This window comes from Lates calcarifer, linkage group LG14 (assembly GCF_001640805.2).
Source record: "Lates calcarifer isolate ASB-BC8 linkage group LG14, TLL_Latcal_v3, whole genome shotgun sequence".
Lineage (NCBI taxonomy): Eukaryota > Metazoa > Chordata > Actinopteri > Centropomidae > Lates > Lates calcarifer.
Window position 1 is genome coordinate 7,253,270 of NC_066846.1, and position 17,682 is coordinate 7,270,951.

At 41.6% G+C, this 17,682-nt stretch overlaps 1 protein-coding gene across 6 annotated transcripts in view; it reads right to left on the bottom strand.

Annotated features, from left to right (window-relative positions):
• The window catches only part of poln (polymerase (DNA directed) nu), an 87,643-nt gene that overhangs the window by 43,075 nt on the left and 26,886 nt on the right, over positions 1 to 17,682 (bottom strand). For all 6 annotated transcript variants that reach the window (XR_007814566.1, XR_007814565.1, XR_007814567.1 and 3 more), the window contains exons 19-22: positions 12,860 to 12,917; positions 9,647 to 9,724; positions 3,177 to 3,288; positions 790 to 872 (exon numbers count right to left, since the gene is read on the bottom strand). Coding sequence is in view for 2 of the 6 variants with exons in the window: in XM_018705150.2 (XP_018560666.1) it covers positions 790 to 872; positions 3,177 to 3,288; positions 9,647 to 9,724; positions 12,860 to 12,917 (331 nt within the window). In the remaining 4 variants the exon portion in view is untranslated. The remainder of the gene's footprint in view (positions 1 to 789; positions 873 to 3,176; positions 3,289 to 9,646; positions 9,725 to 12,859; positions 12,918 to 17,682) is intronic.

Sequence of the window (17,682 nt, forward strand, 5' to 3'; positions counted from 1 at the left end):
AGTCTAGTGATTGGTTCACACCAGATCATAGCACAGGCTGTACGGTATTAGCCTAGGAAAAAAAAGCTGTACCTCCACATAGGCATTTAAAGTGGTCACTGGCAATAAAACCTGCTGAAGAGTGCAGACTGCCTGTAAAACCTCCCTCCATCACACAGGTGAAGGCGCAAATGCAAATGTGAACATGCTCACGTTTTGTACGCAGGCAGATGCACAAACACATGTGCATAATTACACACCAAAAACTTACTTACACCAACACTCAGTTATTAGAAACATAGAGAGGAACACAAGTACATGCACAGTCTCCCGTGACAGCACGAACATGTGTGAAGGGCAACAAGTAGCACAGACAAGTCTCTTTATGGGCCACAGGGGTGCATTATACATTCCTCTTCCACTGCCTCTCTACCTCTCACTGCTCATGTCTGTCCACTGTATGGAATCAGGAATGTATCCCACAGGAAAACTACTATGCCCAAGTAGAAATCACTGGGTTTTTGTGCACTGATAACCTGAAATCTTAGATAAAACAATCACATCATTGTCCTACTCCAGATTCTCTCCCCCTCTCTTTCTGGCTTGAGTTTTATCCCTGAATTATCTGTCAGTTCTCCTCTTCACACAGTAAACCACTTGTGACTAATCGCCAAATAACTCCTGAACCCATGGTTTTAAAATAATACAGAGCAACTGCTAGCTGATCAATGTTAACTGACGAACATCTGTATTTTCATTGGTGTCAATCAGCTAATACCACCCACTGCCTGCCTGTGTGTATTTACTCACCTGCTCCATACACAACAGAGTAGACAATGCGTTTGGCATGTTCCCGATCCTCAGAGGTCACCTGACCCTCACTCACTCCCTTCCTGAGTGACAGAGATAAAAACAAAAAAATATATATACTACATATACACAGTCTTGATATCGTGTAGAGGTGGGTAAAATGACACTGAGGTGAAAAGATTTGTTAAAAAATCAGACTATAACACATTTTTTAATAGAAATATGCAACTGACATCCTTCGCTCACGAAGTTTAACATTTTCATAAACTTGATTGCTATTACTGACACTGAATAATGAGCCTTAGGTGAAGGTTTCCACTCAAAATGGTGATCCTACATTGTAGAAATTATAGAAAACAGTTCAAATGTTTTGTGTGATGAGTTGTGAGTGCATACGAATAACGTCTTGCTTAGATTTTTGTCCACTTTGATTGAAAACAAATGAGGAAGAATAATGTGGAACAGAGGAGAAATGCTGGACAGATAAAAGGTAAAAGTAAAAAGAGAGACAGAAACGAACAAAAACTATAAGAACAAAAGTAAAAAACAAAACAATGTGAGATATGGAGGTTAAAAGGACATGAAGTACAAGGAGACAGAAGGACTAAAGAGAACAACAGGGACAGAAGAGAGCGAGGCGGGGATGGACAGACAGAGACAGTTATGTAACGTGACTTGTAGACAGCCGTAGTACTGGGGATCAGACAGGGTGGGATGATACGTCTGCAAAGTGGCATTTCTGGAGGGGCTGACGGGGAGCTGCCAGTGCTGATCAGTGTTCAGAGTGTTCCCCCCCCACACACACACACACAGACACACACACACAGTCAGGAAAATTATAAAAGTGTCTGGTGAGCTTCAACACTCCAGTGTTTCATGATGTCAGATGTCTTGATGCCTGCAGCCTCAGGATAAGGACTCTTAAATATGAGGTAATTATATTTAAAATGCTTACTGTTCTTTCTCTCTGTCTCACATAGACTTACAAATAAACATTTCTCTGTTAAATGACAGGTTAAGGTAAATGATGGGTGACCTATAACCTGCAATGGATTACCCAAAGGTGAACATTCCCCTCCACTGATCAGCTGGGTGTGGGAGATCCATACTAGATTTTCACTGCCCCCTGCTGGATAGGCATTAATTTACTGGAGGACTTTAAAAACCACCCGGCTCTATCAGGTATATGTCACATTTTGGATCTGAAACAAGCTGAGCTTTCCTAAAACTGATAGTTGTTGATACCACTGATACCAGTTTGCAAAAAGCTTGGAAGATAAGAAAGCAGATTGTTCAGATTTCTTTGCATCATGAAGAATATAAATAATATTCAAAGTAACAAGGAATCAATTCTGTAGCAGGCAAAAAGCTTCTGGCCGCTCAGGCTATGAATAAACAAGATTTCCTTATTTTCACACTCTAATCCAAACCCTTCTTTCTCCTCATGCAATAGTTTGGTAAGAAAGGTTGGTTTCAGCCAAAATAACTGAGGGCTCACTGGCATTACTAGTGAGGGAATGATGGGACAAAGGAAAAGAGAAGAAAGAGAGAGAATAAGGGGAAAAGAAAATGAGAAATGAACATATAAAAGAGTGATGGAAAATGAGGGGGAAATGGGAATAAGGAGGGAAAAAATAGATGAAGAACACAGAGAGCACACACTGACCAAAACCAGCTGAAAAATAAAAGCAGGGGGACAACAGCAAGAGAAGAAATAGAAGACTATAAAAGAGAAAAACAAGGGGCTCAAAACAAAAGAGTAAGGCGGAGTAATCCCAGCAGAGCTGCGGTGACACCAGTTAATTTGTTTAAAGGTGAGAGACAGGTAATGAAAGAGAAACAATGAAAAGTCTCAGTAGAGCTGTGATTATGGTCTCTCTGTGAGCAGGTAATCTGTTTAACCGGCTGCCCTCTGCCACACACCTGACTGAGATAGATGACAGGAGGAAAGGTAGAAGACTGGGACACACACACACGCACGCATACACATACACACATACACACACCAAACACTGAACACACAGCACTGAAAAGGCGAGACAGACCTGTGTGTAAACACAGACACACACTGGCAGCAAGAGAGGAGGAGAAAAACACACATACACACTCACAAAAATACTTCAAAAGCACGGCAATGTAATCACCAGGGCGACCAGCCCAGGGGTGTCCTGCCCATGGAAAAGAGAGAGCGAGAGGGAGAGAGAGAGAGAATGAGGCAGTTGGCATGGTAGTCATGGCAACAAGGTTATTAGCGTTTGAAGTGAAGGAGCTGGCAGTCTGGAGAGAGAGAAAGAGAGACTGGGAGTGAGAGAGAAACCCTGTGGAGCGCCAACACTGGCCTTTGCAAGGATATCAGAGGAGAACCAATGTGTGTGTGAGAGACTTACCACTGAGAGGCCAGCATGGTAAAGACGTCGGCCTGGGGGTTAGTGAAGATGCGGAGCAGCTCAGGGTCGGAGGAGAGATGGGCCAACAGACGCAGCTCCACCTGGCAGAAGTCTGACAAGTACACACACGTACACAAACACCATCTTCATGACATATTACTCCAATTTCACAGCTAAAACTCGTCATCATCCAATCACAGAAACTGCACCACAGACCCCACGTTGTGGATCCAGAAGCTAGATATTTCATTTAAAATAGAATTTTTGTCCTAAGCTAAACTAACCAGCTGCAAGAGTGTGGCTTTGATCCTCTCATCTAACTCTCTGCAATCGAATAAGTGTGTTTCCCAAAATGTCAAAATTTGTATTGAATGTACAAAGGTATAAGAAGGTGAGAAGGTATAAAATATCTTGAATTTCAATTATTATTTTCAATTATTTATGTAATGGTGCAACCATAAAAAATGGCAACTCAGATTTAAATATTTAAGCAAACACACCACAGAGTATGTGGGGTGTAGAAAAACATGTCCAAATAAAACTGTTGCAACTACAATTCTGTTGCACCCTCTGTTCCTCAACCTGTCATCCTCACTTCATTTAGTGACTTCCAACATTTCCCAGAATAACTCTGAATAACCTACAGGGAGTGGGCATCAAATACTTGTATTCAGCTGTAAGTCATACGTGTAGGTGAGGACAGCAACAGCAAACAGCGACAGTGAGAGCCAAAGAGCTTCCAGTAGAGATTCCAGTAAAGAAAAAAAAAGGTTACTCTGTAAAGAGATTGGTGTCTGTGCCTCCTACATGTTTCTTCTTGTATTACTGTTGATGGCAGGGTAAAATGGTGAGTCTAGAAAGAAACTGTCCCTTTTTATCTTCTGCCACCAAAAAAGCATGATGCACATGACTGATGTTTTAGATAGCTGAACAATTTTGTGCCATCAAAACCCAGCTGTACCCCGGCTGGAGAAACATGTGGCAGTTGTCTATTGTGGTCAAAGGCACAGCAGCTGATACACACAAAGAAACACTCATATTTTCTATACTGGGTTTCCAAGCACGACCCAGTTACATCATCAATAAAAATAAAAAAAAGAGAAAGACAATACAAACAAAGCAGTCTCTCTCTTCCACAGTCTACCAGTCTGAAACTGACCTAACTGTGCCAGGCAATTAAGTATGAATGAAGACACTTGATCCGGCGACACTCAGCACATTTACCAGCCCTGACAATCTAATTTCAACTGGATTTAGGCAATACCTCCAACTACAGTGAGCGTCATGTAACTTCTCACAGCACACACCCGCTAGAACTGAAAGTTGTGCACAAAGAGGGACTTGTTTTTGTAATCTGGGAGGAGATGGTCTGCCCATCTTGGTATATTTGGATTTAATAGAAAATGGGTCTTCAGCCTGTGTCTGTTTTTCTGAGAGCAACGTCATAATCAGTGGAAGCGTTTTGTATACATGACTGAACTGACTGAATCAAGGGTTTTAGAAAGGTCATAACAGAAGTTGACCCCGGTGATTCTTTGATATAACAACACAGAGACACACGCTGTAATTACAGCAGGAGCTTCCATGAATGCATCAATGTGATCTGACAAAATGTTCAGATTTGTTTTTTATCTGATGCTGTTATTGTACCTAATTTGTGACATCCGTCACTGCTATCGCATAAATACATCTAAAGCTGGGTTACTTGGACTATTCATAATGACCAGGAGTTTGTGTGAATGTGAATGTAGCGTCTACTGGCTAAGCCTCAGGTCATTTGATGTATGCTTCACCATAATTATGAGGGCGTATATATTGATTTAGCAATATTCTCTATCCCAGGCAGTGTTACAGTGATGTGGTTTGAACTCTTGCCCTGGATAAGATAGATAAGATTAATTACTATTAATGCTTAGTTAGCAATAACAAGTGCTAAATATGAGATCTCATACCTTTGAAATAAATTATTCATCTGGGTGTTATTATATTCTGTAAAAAATGGATGCATTTGTTGTTAAAGAGTTAAAACAGAGGTCAATTTAGAGACAGGGCAGGAGTGGGTAATTGCAGGGCAGAAAGTTTGAGGTCAGTAAAGTTGCAGAACAGACACAATAACACATCAACTAAAAAGCCCTTGAGACCAAATCATCTCTCAAATTTGCCCAAGGCACTTACAGTATACAAGCAGAGAGATAGCCAGAGGCTATATCTGAGACACACAGAAAAACAGCTACAAAACAGGCAGACAGAAACTCTGTCTCTCCTGACACACATGCACTTACAGATGCACACAGACAGACAAGTCTGTAAACAGAAATAAAAACAGACACACACATTTTACAGCAGGTGACAGTGTTTTGAGGCGACATGTCCTGTCCTGACTGGGTCTACAGCTCTCTTTTCAGCCTGGTAGATCTGAACCAAAACATCTATCAAGACACACACACACGGGCAAACACACTAAACACACACCTATATCAACACTGTGCTACATTCCATTACTGCCGTCTCACTCAGACATATCTCTTCCTCTGCTCGGCTGCTTCAAAATCAAATTAAATACCACTAAATGTGGGGAGAAACGACTCAAAATGGACGGGGGGGAAATATTGAGAGATTTTCTCTCTGTCTGGATGAAGCAACCAGCTGTAACAGGTTTCTGCAAATGCAGGAAGAGAAAGAATGATGATGGATGGATGGATTGTGGGTTTGTGAGGGGGGCAAATTTCATGCACTGATGCATTTAAAATAGCTATTGCTACATTTACTATTGCAGAGATAAATCTGACAATTTATTGTGATTCGGTTTTGCATCATATCGTTCTGCCCCTCTGAAAAAGGGGAAGAGTAAGAAAGAAATTTGTTCAGTTCACAACGGAGGCAATTTACTGTTTAACCCCGGTCAGACACAGATTGCAGAGGAAAAAGAGGAAGAGGGACAGAGAGAGAGAGAGAAAGAGACCAGAGGGATGGATAAAGTAGAGAAAGCAGAGTGGGAGGAGGGTGATGGTGAGGTGAGAGATGGAGGAAAAGCGACGACCGGCTTTGGTTGGGATGAGGTGAAGAAGGGAGTTTCTAAAGATATCCACCCATCAATGTTTTATGAGCCCGATCACATTTCCTCAAAGCATGGCCGGCAGCCTTGGAAACATATTGCTGACCGGATCTGTGTGAGTGTGTGTGTGTGTGTGTGTGTGTGCGCGTGAGACAGAGAGAGTGTTTTCCTTCATGCATATGTGTGAGACAGAAATAGAAAGGAAGGAAGAATATTGGGATGGACTGATATAAAAAGAAAATATGCAAGACTACACATGAACGTATGATTTTGAACTGTATGCTTCCATCTGTCTCTGTGATATAAACCCCACAATAAAGAATCCTTGTATCGATCCATACAGGAATAACTCACCTACAGTAAGCTTTCTATAGATTGACCCTTAAACCTGAGCAGTTGAACCCCATTTCATGTTTAAACTCAAACTATATAGCTGAGAATACATAGTTTTTAGATGCTAAATCAGGTCAAATTGATAAATATATTAACTTTATAAATTGGATATTCACTATTTACTTGAGATCTGAATTCGATTTCTTAAACAAGAACTACTTTATCAGTCAAAGACATACAAAATATGGCACTGAAACTGAAGCTAATGCTAAATGATTGACAGAAAATCAATCACTGACAGCTTGAATAATATTAACTTGAATATCTGTAGCTCTTGTAACATTTTGGATGTTGATAAGAAACAAAACAAGTAAAGTTATGTTCATCACTTTGGGCTCTAGTAACTTAATGATGGGTATTAATCATTATTATCATAAACAAAATTATGAATAATTTAGGAATAACTTAGTTACAATAATAGTAATTGTTCTGTAATGTAAATGTAGAGTGCCCTTTTATTCTTTTGTACTGTTCAGTTTCTAATTTTCTATGCTGCATTAATGTTCAGACCACAGATATTAAACAATAAATAAGCAGGTTCTAGCGCCTGCAGTTCCTTGGACAAAGTACTAAGATATTGAGGGGACTAAGCCACATCTCATACATTTTTAATGCCACCACCCACAGTAAACTGAACAGCCCTCAGTGGAGCTTCGCAGTACAGTATGGGGTATGAAGGTTATGGATAAGAGCTTAAGAGCCGAACAAAAACCTGCGCATTGAGAATATGAAATGTCCCTTGTGGGCTGCAGTTGGTCTAGAGAAGCTTCCAGGAAGAATAAATCAACCAGCAGCACAGGCCAAGGAAATGCAGTGACATGAGTTGAGCTGGATTGTGAAAGTTAAAGCCTGCTGGGAGGGAAATGTATCCCATATGTACTCTGTATTCATACTTAAAAACCCAGGACTACAGGAGGGGCATGACCAAAATAAAGTCAGGATTTATTCTCAGTAGAGCTCATCTTCTCTAAAAACTACCAAATTTTGAGATCATGCTGATATTATGTTTGGATTTACTGGTATATTAAAGCTCACTAAGAGACAAACTTCGATGAATGACACACAGGGAACAAATCTGTGAGCTGTTCATGGCCAGTAGCCTTGAACACGTCAATTCATGTCTGCTGCATTAAAACGAATAAGATATCTGCCCATGAAAAACAATTAAGCCTACTTCTCCAAAAAGACTGCTGCCCTGATAACAAAGCACATTATGCAACAGCTGTTAACATTTAAATTTACCTTCACTTCAGCTCACATCATCCTGTTTTGAGGGTCAAATCACTTGTGCGACTGAAAAGAATGTTTTTCAAGTAGCTTTTTTGTCCAGTACATAATCATTGGCGATAAAACTATTTACAAAACAACATGGTGCTCTTCAAATTAGTTCTACAAAAACGCTGCATATCTTCTCTACTATGGAGTATAAAAGAAATAAAACTGAAAAATTGAACCAAAACCAAACCACATTTTTAACAGGACTAACAGGGTTGACGAGGGAATTAATCCTGCCTTTGTTCTCATTTTGGCTAGACTCATCTTTTCCTCTCTCTGCTCCAGCCCCCACACACCAGCAGACATCTCCCAGCAGAAAACAACTGAGTTGACAATTGAAAATACAAACAAACACACACACACACACACACACACACACATCAGGCACAGGCAGGTTGCTTGAGGACAGGAAGGAAGTTCTTTCCAAATTTAAAAAAACAAAATATACCATAAAGAATAGTTTGTTTTATCTTCAGTTAAACAGACTTGATTGCCATGCATTTAATTTTTTGAAAACTAAGCCATGATGTGGATTTTGCTGAGGGTGGGATCAATATGTAAACACAGACACACACACTCAAGACCAAATCTGCATCATACACACACACACACACACACAGACACACACACACACACACACACACACACACACACACACACACAAAATGCTTTCACTGACAGGAAAGTGACGTTCAGATACATAATACCCTTTGACGTGCCTCTCAGTTGAACTTTTTCTAGGGACACTGGAAAGTGATAGTAGTTCAAACGCACCACACACACACACACACCACACACACACACACACCACACTCGCAGCAGTTGTTCCAGTTTAGGAAGGACATTGGAGGACATGACTGGCCGAAGGCTCGCTAGGAGGGGTTGTTTCCATGGCAACCTTGCCTCTAAGTGTGTATGTGTGTGTGGTTGTGTGGGCATGTGTTGGCCTGATGGTGTGCGTGTGTTTTGTGAGTAGCTGCCATGTTGTGTGTGTGTGTGTATATGTGGGATCCTCGCTCTTATCCTGCTGCTGCTGCTGTCCTCCTGCTAACCCTGGTTTATCTGTTTGGTTATGTAAGTGCGCTGACACACTGTCAGGGCCAGCAGACACCCGGCGTTCCCCACAAAGCTCTCCCGAGCTGACAGCGTCCCAGCTCTGCCCTCATTGCCTGCGCAGCATGAACCAGCGTTACACCTCGAAGTGACCTTATGATACCAGCTGAGGTCATAACGGGTCTTTTTAAGTTAACAGTCATAAACTTGAATAGAAAAATATAGCCGAGGCAAAACAGAAAACATGACAGGAAAAAACTAGTCAAATTTTCATATGGATTGCTATCGAGGCTCACACACTTTCCCTGTGAGGCACCGTAAAAGCATTACTAATGCTGCTGTAACTGCAGTGCAAGAACTTTTCCGCTCCCTTAGGTTTAGCTAGTGGCTGGGTCAACAGTGAGTGCAATGACATGCCTGAACAGCTGCTGAATCAAGAGTAAAAATTCATTTGTGTCAAATCATGTGAGTGATTAAAGTCTATGAGTGTGCCATTTACTTAGTTGCAAGCGAATGTAAGAATTATGAACCGATAGTTAAATTTATAAATAAAATATTTGTGCAAAAGAAAATATAGAGAAGAAAGTAAAAATGAAGTGAACTAGATGCCTTTTAAAATATTTACCTTTACCATATATCCAAATTTTTTTAGAAAAACATTATCCAATAATATTATGTTTATGTATTGTCTTACCTGCAGCAAGGAAGGAGCAGCCCTTCTGAGGGATGAACAAGGCTCGAGGGTGAACAGTCACCACCTCCTCTTCCTTCCCTGTGGGACCAAGCATAGACTCCTGAGGAACACCTCAGCACATCACACCTCACTGTTTCAAAGGTGTAAACTTTGTTATACTGTCCTCTAGTAACCTCAGTGCAGATGTCAATCTGTAAACTTAATTCATCAAAAGAAACACAAAGCCTGGTGTTGCCGGTTGTCATCACTATTATAATTGGTGGTATCTTCTATTTTAGGCACAACCTTTTAAAATACAGTATATACAGCACTTATCACAATGATGAAATGAAATTAGAGCTAAAACAAGCAGTTAAACAAGAATCTACAGCTATTTTTTGAGGCAAAAATGCAACATGTTTTCTGGTTCCAGCTTTTAAACTGTGCTGATTTTCCAATTGTATTTGTCTTATGTGATGATAAACTGAACTTATTTAGGTTATGGACAGTCTCTTTCCCTTCTCCATGCACCTTGGATGTACATATGGCTGAAGTGATGCCAAAATCTAATCCAAACCTAATCTGTCAGATAAAACAAATCGTCTAAAAATAAGCAAAGCAATTTTCACCATGTTTGGACAACACAATTAATGGGAATAGAATCTGGAAATTAATCAATAATGAAAATAATGAAGTCTTGGGTAAAATTAAAGTTAAGAGATAAATAAAAAGCTAACAACTGGTAAGGTAGAGCTACTTTACATCTAAATGATTTATTCCCATGGGTTAAAAGATAACTGCCTTCTTAAAATCACAGCAGTTTATTGTGTTAGAATACACTGGAAACCACACACTAACACTTAGCTCATCACACATGCATTTTTAATTGTGCCATGGCCTGTCGCTTCTTAATTTTGTTATTATCAGTGCTTGTTATGGGCTCTGCCAGACACAACTTAAATTAAAGTGCCCTTCCATAAAATAAGCAGCATCTCAGCACATCACAAAACAAATTTACTGACCAGACACACAGCATAACAGAGTGATTTCGCTCTGTGTGTGTGTGTGTGTTTGTGTGGTTGACAGAGAGAGCAACACAGAGAGACTCACAGACAGCGAGCGGCTGGGGATCTGGTGCAGCAATAAAGAGAGTTAGTGCTGACATCTGACTTAATGAGGAGTTAAGTTATGAAGCCGCGTTGCCCCATGTAGAGGCAAATCAGGATCAGTCTATCACTGCAGTCTGCAATGATGGGGTCCATTACAATGAACCCTCACCTCCTGTGTCAGCACGGTGAAAGCACCACTTCAGCAGTACACACACATACAAACAGGGGCGCTGTAATCAGCTGTGATTACGGCTGCAAACTCTCAAATGATGGAGGGAGGGAGGGAGGGAGGGAGAGAGAGAGAGAGAGAGAGAGAGAGAGAGAGAGAGAGAGAGAGAGAGAGAGAGAGAGAGAGAGAGAGAGAGAGAGAGAGAGCTACAGCAGGGACTGAAGGGGATTTGATGACAAGGAGCTTTGGAAATCTGAGTGACTGAGGAGCAGAGGTGCTGATGTTAGCACCTATGAATCACTCAAACAGAGAGAGAAAGAGCCAAAGGAAGATACAAACAGTGAGAGAGCAAGGGACAGAAATAGAGCTAGTGTCGGAGTGTGGCACCAGCAGCTATGACTGACAGCAGAGTCAATGTGGCCAGGCCATGCTAACAGATGGATGGGCTTGTTTTAATGTGTTATTCATTCACGAATGGAGAAATTTTGTTTGTTTTGTCCTGTGTTTGAGACACGCTGCCGACCAGCTAAACCAGCACCTCTAGAGAAGGAGGGTAATAACTGAGGCGCTCCAGATGAAAGATAAGACTTCACAAAACCACAACCAGCCATGCTTCATTAGGAGCTGATCATTTATCAAACGCTGTCTGTGTAATGACACAAACCCATGACATCATAGTTGGAGGATGGAGCAAGAGTTTGGTGGATGGATGAGCTGCACGTCGACTTTGCCGAGATTAAAGTGCAGTCAGGGATTTATCTTGGTGAAATAATTTGGCCTGTGGGGTATCTTCTCCTTTACATATGAGCCCTTGCCATCATGCATAGAATTTATATTGGGAAAATCTTACATGTACAGCAGGGATTTATCATTCTATTGTAAACAAATGTCTCAAAGAAAGACAACAAAGAAATAGGAAATAATGACAAAAATTTCAAAACAGTGTGGTCAAAGCAGAGTGTGTTATTTTAGCTGGATTCTGTCATGCAATGTAATTCTGTTATAATATAATATAATATAATTGCTGTGGAGCTCTAAAGCAGCTGTCACACAAAAAGAAGAGTCAGGCTGTTTTCCCAGAGTGTCGGTGTGCCAGTTTTTATCAAATGATGACTGAGTGCAACAAGGGCAAGATGAAGCAATTAAAACTTTTACCAAAGGAGAAAGATGCAGCAGTCTTTTGTTTGTTGACTCCGAGGGCGAGAACAGAGAAAGTACAATGGGATAAATAATCAAATCTAAGGTTGCCAATTTGATGCTCACGTCCATATGGATAATGTTCTCCCCAAAGCTGTTGTGGGAGAAACATTCTTCTCATGAAAGTAAACAGAGATACTGCATTGCAGTTGAAAGTCGGGCCCAGCGCATTATGTTGCATACATGATCAATTGTGCACAGCTGTTCATTGTCTCAGATGTTTCAACTTCAATTCACGGTACACCATCTTTTTCTGTCCTCATCAAACCAGCATAGACTTACACCAAGAAAGGAGAGGAATAATATGTCCCACTTAATCTCCCTTAATCCAGATTTTAGTGCCATCTTTAAATATGATTTTTTTAGGCTAAATTGGAATGTTTCATTTTTCCATCTTGCATATCTACGTAGGCTTACTGTGCTGTTTTAAATATTATCACTCTAAAATCAAGCAGATGCAGCGTCTGGGAGGCATATAAAATCAACTTATACACAAGAGGCCACAGCACAGGCAAGACAAACACAAATAAAAAGAAGACACTTTTTAGTGACTGGCCCTTTGCTGATGCAGACTTTTACCATCCTCATAAACCCACTTTACTAGCTCCCTCCTCGTCAGTTTTTGTGCGCCCCAAGATATTTCTCCCTCACCCACAAACACACACCTCGACATTTATCACAGTCTCATTCTCCAGGATGTGTTGGGAGGGCTGTCTCTGTCTGTGTGTGTGTGTGTTAATGAGTGTGTGTGCACCTTACCCTGGATGTACTGCTTCTTGGTGAGTTGAAGCGGCTGTCTTGGCAGGGCCTGGAAGTTCTAGTTTGGGAGAAGACACATTTTGTAAGCCAGATGGAGTTAGCTACACCCCTGTACAGTGTGTAGTTATACATGTACTGTAACAGTTTCTCATTACTTTATGGAAGTGGGTCTTCCTCCTTTCCACACAGAGGTTTGTACAGATAATTTTTTCCCTACTGCATCAACCTAAATAAACTGATCTAGCTCTACATAAGTGAGAGAGGCCAGCTGTATATATCTACAGCCACTCCCAGCATGCTCCTCTGAGACTGAGAGAAAAGACGGAGGTGTGGAGGTCACCTTGTGTGTTAAAACAGAGCTATTTCATTCTTTTCCGGCAAACACTGCCTACAACTCTTACTGATGTTGTCTGTTTTAAATGGGAACTTCAGAGGTTTAGCTTTACCCTTCTTTAAAGTTGAGGAACTTGCAAGAGGCAACTACAAACACCATCTAATTGACATAAACATGTGAGTTTTAAACGAGATGTAAAAGTAGGAATGCTCCCCCATAATCACACTTTAACACAATGAATTCCTGAAATTCCTGTCTGCTGTTTGTGCCTTGATGGCACCTCTTGAAATCCCCACGACCAGCAGAAACCCCGGCGTAGCATTTAAATGGCATTAGCTGTTTTTGCTTGGCTAAGATTAAGAAAAAAAGAAAGCCACCCTGAGACTCCAGCCAACTCTACAGATCTTTCAAGTTTTCAGACACACATCTTAAAATAGGAACAGCCTGATGCTCACTGGGCTCTTGGCCCACCCTGCATCGACCCACTGAGTAATCTGACACGTTGCTGATATAGACACACACACACACAAAATTACACGTATGCAGTTTTGTTCTGCCTGAAGGAGGAAAAATGGGAAAAGTGATAAGGGCACCACCAGCACACATACGCTGTTTGATGGGGAGAAGAAAAAAAGCAGGTTCAGACTCAGCAGTTCCATTTTAATCCCTGTTAATCCCACTGTAACCACCCCTTTAACACACATGCACACACAACACACAAACACAGACACACACAGACAGCACAAGGTGTGGGTGCGTGCTCAAGGAGGAAGTTATATAAAAGGTTATTATCAAGGATGTGCAGGGCACATTGATCACATTAATCAGAGTGTACACACACGGATACACACAACACAGGTTAACATGGAGAGGCAGGCAGGTGAAGAAAAGGGCAATCCACACACACACACACACACACACACAAACAGACAATAACAAAAGTGTTTCATGGTCAGAACCCAAGTGTGTATGTTGTTGGTTTGACCCCACAATCAGTGTGCATGGTTGTGTGTGATCCACAGAGAGAAAACAGCTCTCTCTGCTCCCACCTCTCATTCATTATTCAGGGGGGGAGAGGGAGAGGTAGAGGGATTGAGAGAGAGAGAGAGAGAGAGAGAGAGAGGAGAGAGAGAGAGAGAGACCAGGAAGAAGGGAGGGGGGAGATATGAAGAGACAGGAACTGCAGTAGCAGGGTGTGGACAGTGGAAAGAATACATTAGGGGCAAGGTATCAGTCCCTTATGTACACACACACACACACACACGCACGCACACACACGCACACACACACACACAAAGACAGTTACGATGCTCCGACAACTACATGAGATGCGTGACCCGCAATGTGTATTTGGGGCAGAGTGCATAGGAGAGGGTGGAGGTAATTACAAATGTGTGTGTGTGTGTGTGTGTGTGTGTGTCTGCTGCGTGGGTGAGTTGCCCTGTGATGTGACAGGTGATTCAGTGTGTCAGATGTGAATGCTCAGCTTTCCCATCATGCACAGTGTTGCAGTGACGGCAGCATGAATCAGGCACGTACAGACACACACACACACACACACACATTACATACAGTATACAGAGCATAATGAATCTCCTGACAGACTGTCAGCACACCAGATACTCATTTTTCCTGGGTACACTCAGACCTCTTTCCTCGGCTTATACACAGGTTTCCGCTACTGCAACTCTACACAACATGTTATACAGCAAAGACACACAAAAAGAAGACCACTGATCCAAAATGTAAAAACCAGCTACAGTGCTCTGGGGCCAGACCTTTTATAAATACACAACCTGTATAAGGACCACTGATAACACACAACACATGAAGTGAGAAGAATTGAGCGTGAGAAAGGAGAGATGGAAAGAGAGGAAAAGAGAAAGACACAAAGAAAATCAAAGAGATAGAAAAGCAAGAAAAAAAGAGAGGGATGGGGATCCATAGATAAAAGAGAAAGAAAGATGAACAGAAAGAGAATCAAGTCAGAGACGCAGAGGGAGTACAGTACATGCGTCATCACAGTTGGAAGAGAAGAGGATGAATGAGAAATTGTAAAATATAGTCTGGGTCAGCTTGTTGCTGCTGACTGCACAGTTTAAAATACACACACACACAAACACACAAGCCTATAGACACAATCCCTCTCCCTAGCACTGGTCAATATAACCTCCATATATACACACACACACACCATCACAGATAATCAATGCCTGTTATTCTCACACACACACACACCACATTGCCACAAACCAGGATGGACATAACATAACTATTAACTATTAAAACCTGGCAGTGTGGAGCGAGAGAGAGAGAGAGAATGAGAAGGAGCTGGTATTTGTAGTCTTTTTTGGAGGCCTAAACACGTTCCACCATGTGTATCCCACCTCTTACCCAATGTCAGCTGGGATTGGCTCCAGCCCCACTGCGCTCCTTAAGAATAAGCAGTATAGATAATGGATGGATTGATGGATATTGCAATTACATTAGCACTTGTACAACTTCTGTATATGCTGAATAAATGAATTAGTGACCAGAAATTTAACTACTGACTGCTCAGTAATCTAGGTACTGACGTAGCAATTCCAGTGATGGCGCCACCCATTGGACAAATACATTCACTGCACCTCATCCTGCACTCTCATATTAAGAGGCAACAGCACACATTTACTGTAATCATACAGTCACTCACAGGAAAACACAGAACACAAGGCAAGACACATGTAGAAGCAATGTGTGCATACTGTCTGTCTTACACATAAATGTAACTTAAAATGAGAATAAATACACACACACACACACACACACGCCTGCTCTGAGTGTCGTCCAAGTCATTATCACCCTTACTGTGTCATGAGGAACGGAGAACCAGTTCATTAGTGGACACCGTGGGAGTCAGACTGACAGAACCTGGTGAGAGTCCAGACACACATAAATGCACTCTCTCTCTCTCTCACACACACACACACACACACATCCTTGTATTTTATTTATTCTGTCCTCCAAATGTCTAAAACTCAAATTGGTTCTTACAAACACAGAGGCACAGGAGCACAAACAGTACATATTATCAAACACAAAGAGGATGCGAGCAGTCACACAGTGTGTGTGCGGCATATTCAAATGTACAGACACATACACACACAGACGGGCACAAACAGATACACACAGCGCCTGCACAGGACGGGCTCCATTAAATGGCGGCTGATGTTGTTGTTCCTCTCCTAATTACATCAGCGTGCGTGAATTATACAGAGCTGACACAAATACTTGCCTATTACCCTCAGTTGCACACGTACAAAAACACACACAACATAAATATTCCTAGGCCTAGTCAGACACAAAACATATACACACAGACACAAAATATGCCCGAGCCAATGACTGCCAACCAACACACATGCTCATGTTTTCCTCTCCGGGGCTCATTGACTCTGAATGGGCCACTTAATCATGTAGATGTGCTTGTTTTCTGTGTTGTCTTTCCACTCCTCACACCGTGAACAGCATCATTCCTTATTCTCCATAACAACCCACTGTTTGTTTTCTTTAACGCCCCCCTCGTGTCCTAATATGGGCTCACAATAACCTGATAATGAACCTGCAATTGGCATCTACTGGTCCTCCAGCGCGTCTGCCTGGACCCCACAAGAGCCAGACGATGACACTTGTTGCCAAAGCAAAGCACCTGTTAGCACTGTTGACCCAGGGATTCATGTTTTTAGATTAGCATTGGTTGAAATATTCATGACGGCTTGGTTAAGGCTACTTAAAAATCACACAGGGTTATGGATTCTGAACCTCCAGACCACCTGTGTTGATAGACCAGAAAGTTTGTTCAGGAGGATTCTCAGATCTAGATCGATGTCTCAAACAAGAGTGAACATTTTAACACACTGCTCTCAAAATGTTTTTCCCCAAAGAGAATATTTTCATCCAATTATCATTATGTCTCCTGTTGGGTGTAAAATCAGCTACCTAACAGCTCTCCATCTGTTTATCTTTTAGCAGCAGAGGTGGCACCATGAATATTTAGACCTTTTTCAAAATAGAGAGACCTGAGTCAAGCCCTGTGTCTGAGAACAAGACACTGAAGCTGAAAGAACACTCTGACTCTACAACTGAATCATTCTCTTCAGTACTATTTATGAGCAAATTCCAACAACAATTTGGGTCCATCTTCATGATGATACCTTGGATTCAAAGACATTGCAGCAGCTTTCACTTTGATATCAGTTTTGCATAATACATTTCCAAACTAAGAACACATTTTCTCAAACTTGCATTGTGGTTTAAGTAAATAATTTAAAATCTTTCTGCATCTAGGCAGCATCTCTATATTATTTCCACCACTGAAATACACCTAATGAGCCCAACTAGACTTGCAAAACACACCTGAGGGATTGTCCCAGGTGCTACTGTTGTAGCCTGCCAGGGACTAGGGGGGGTCTACAGATCCATAGAACATTGTCATCCAGACTGAGCGTTA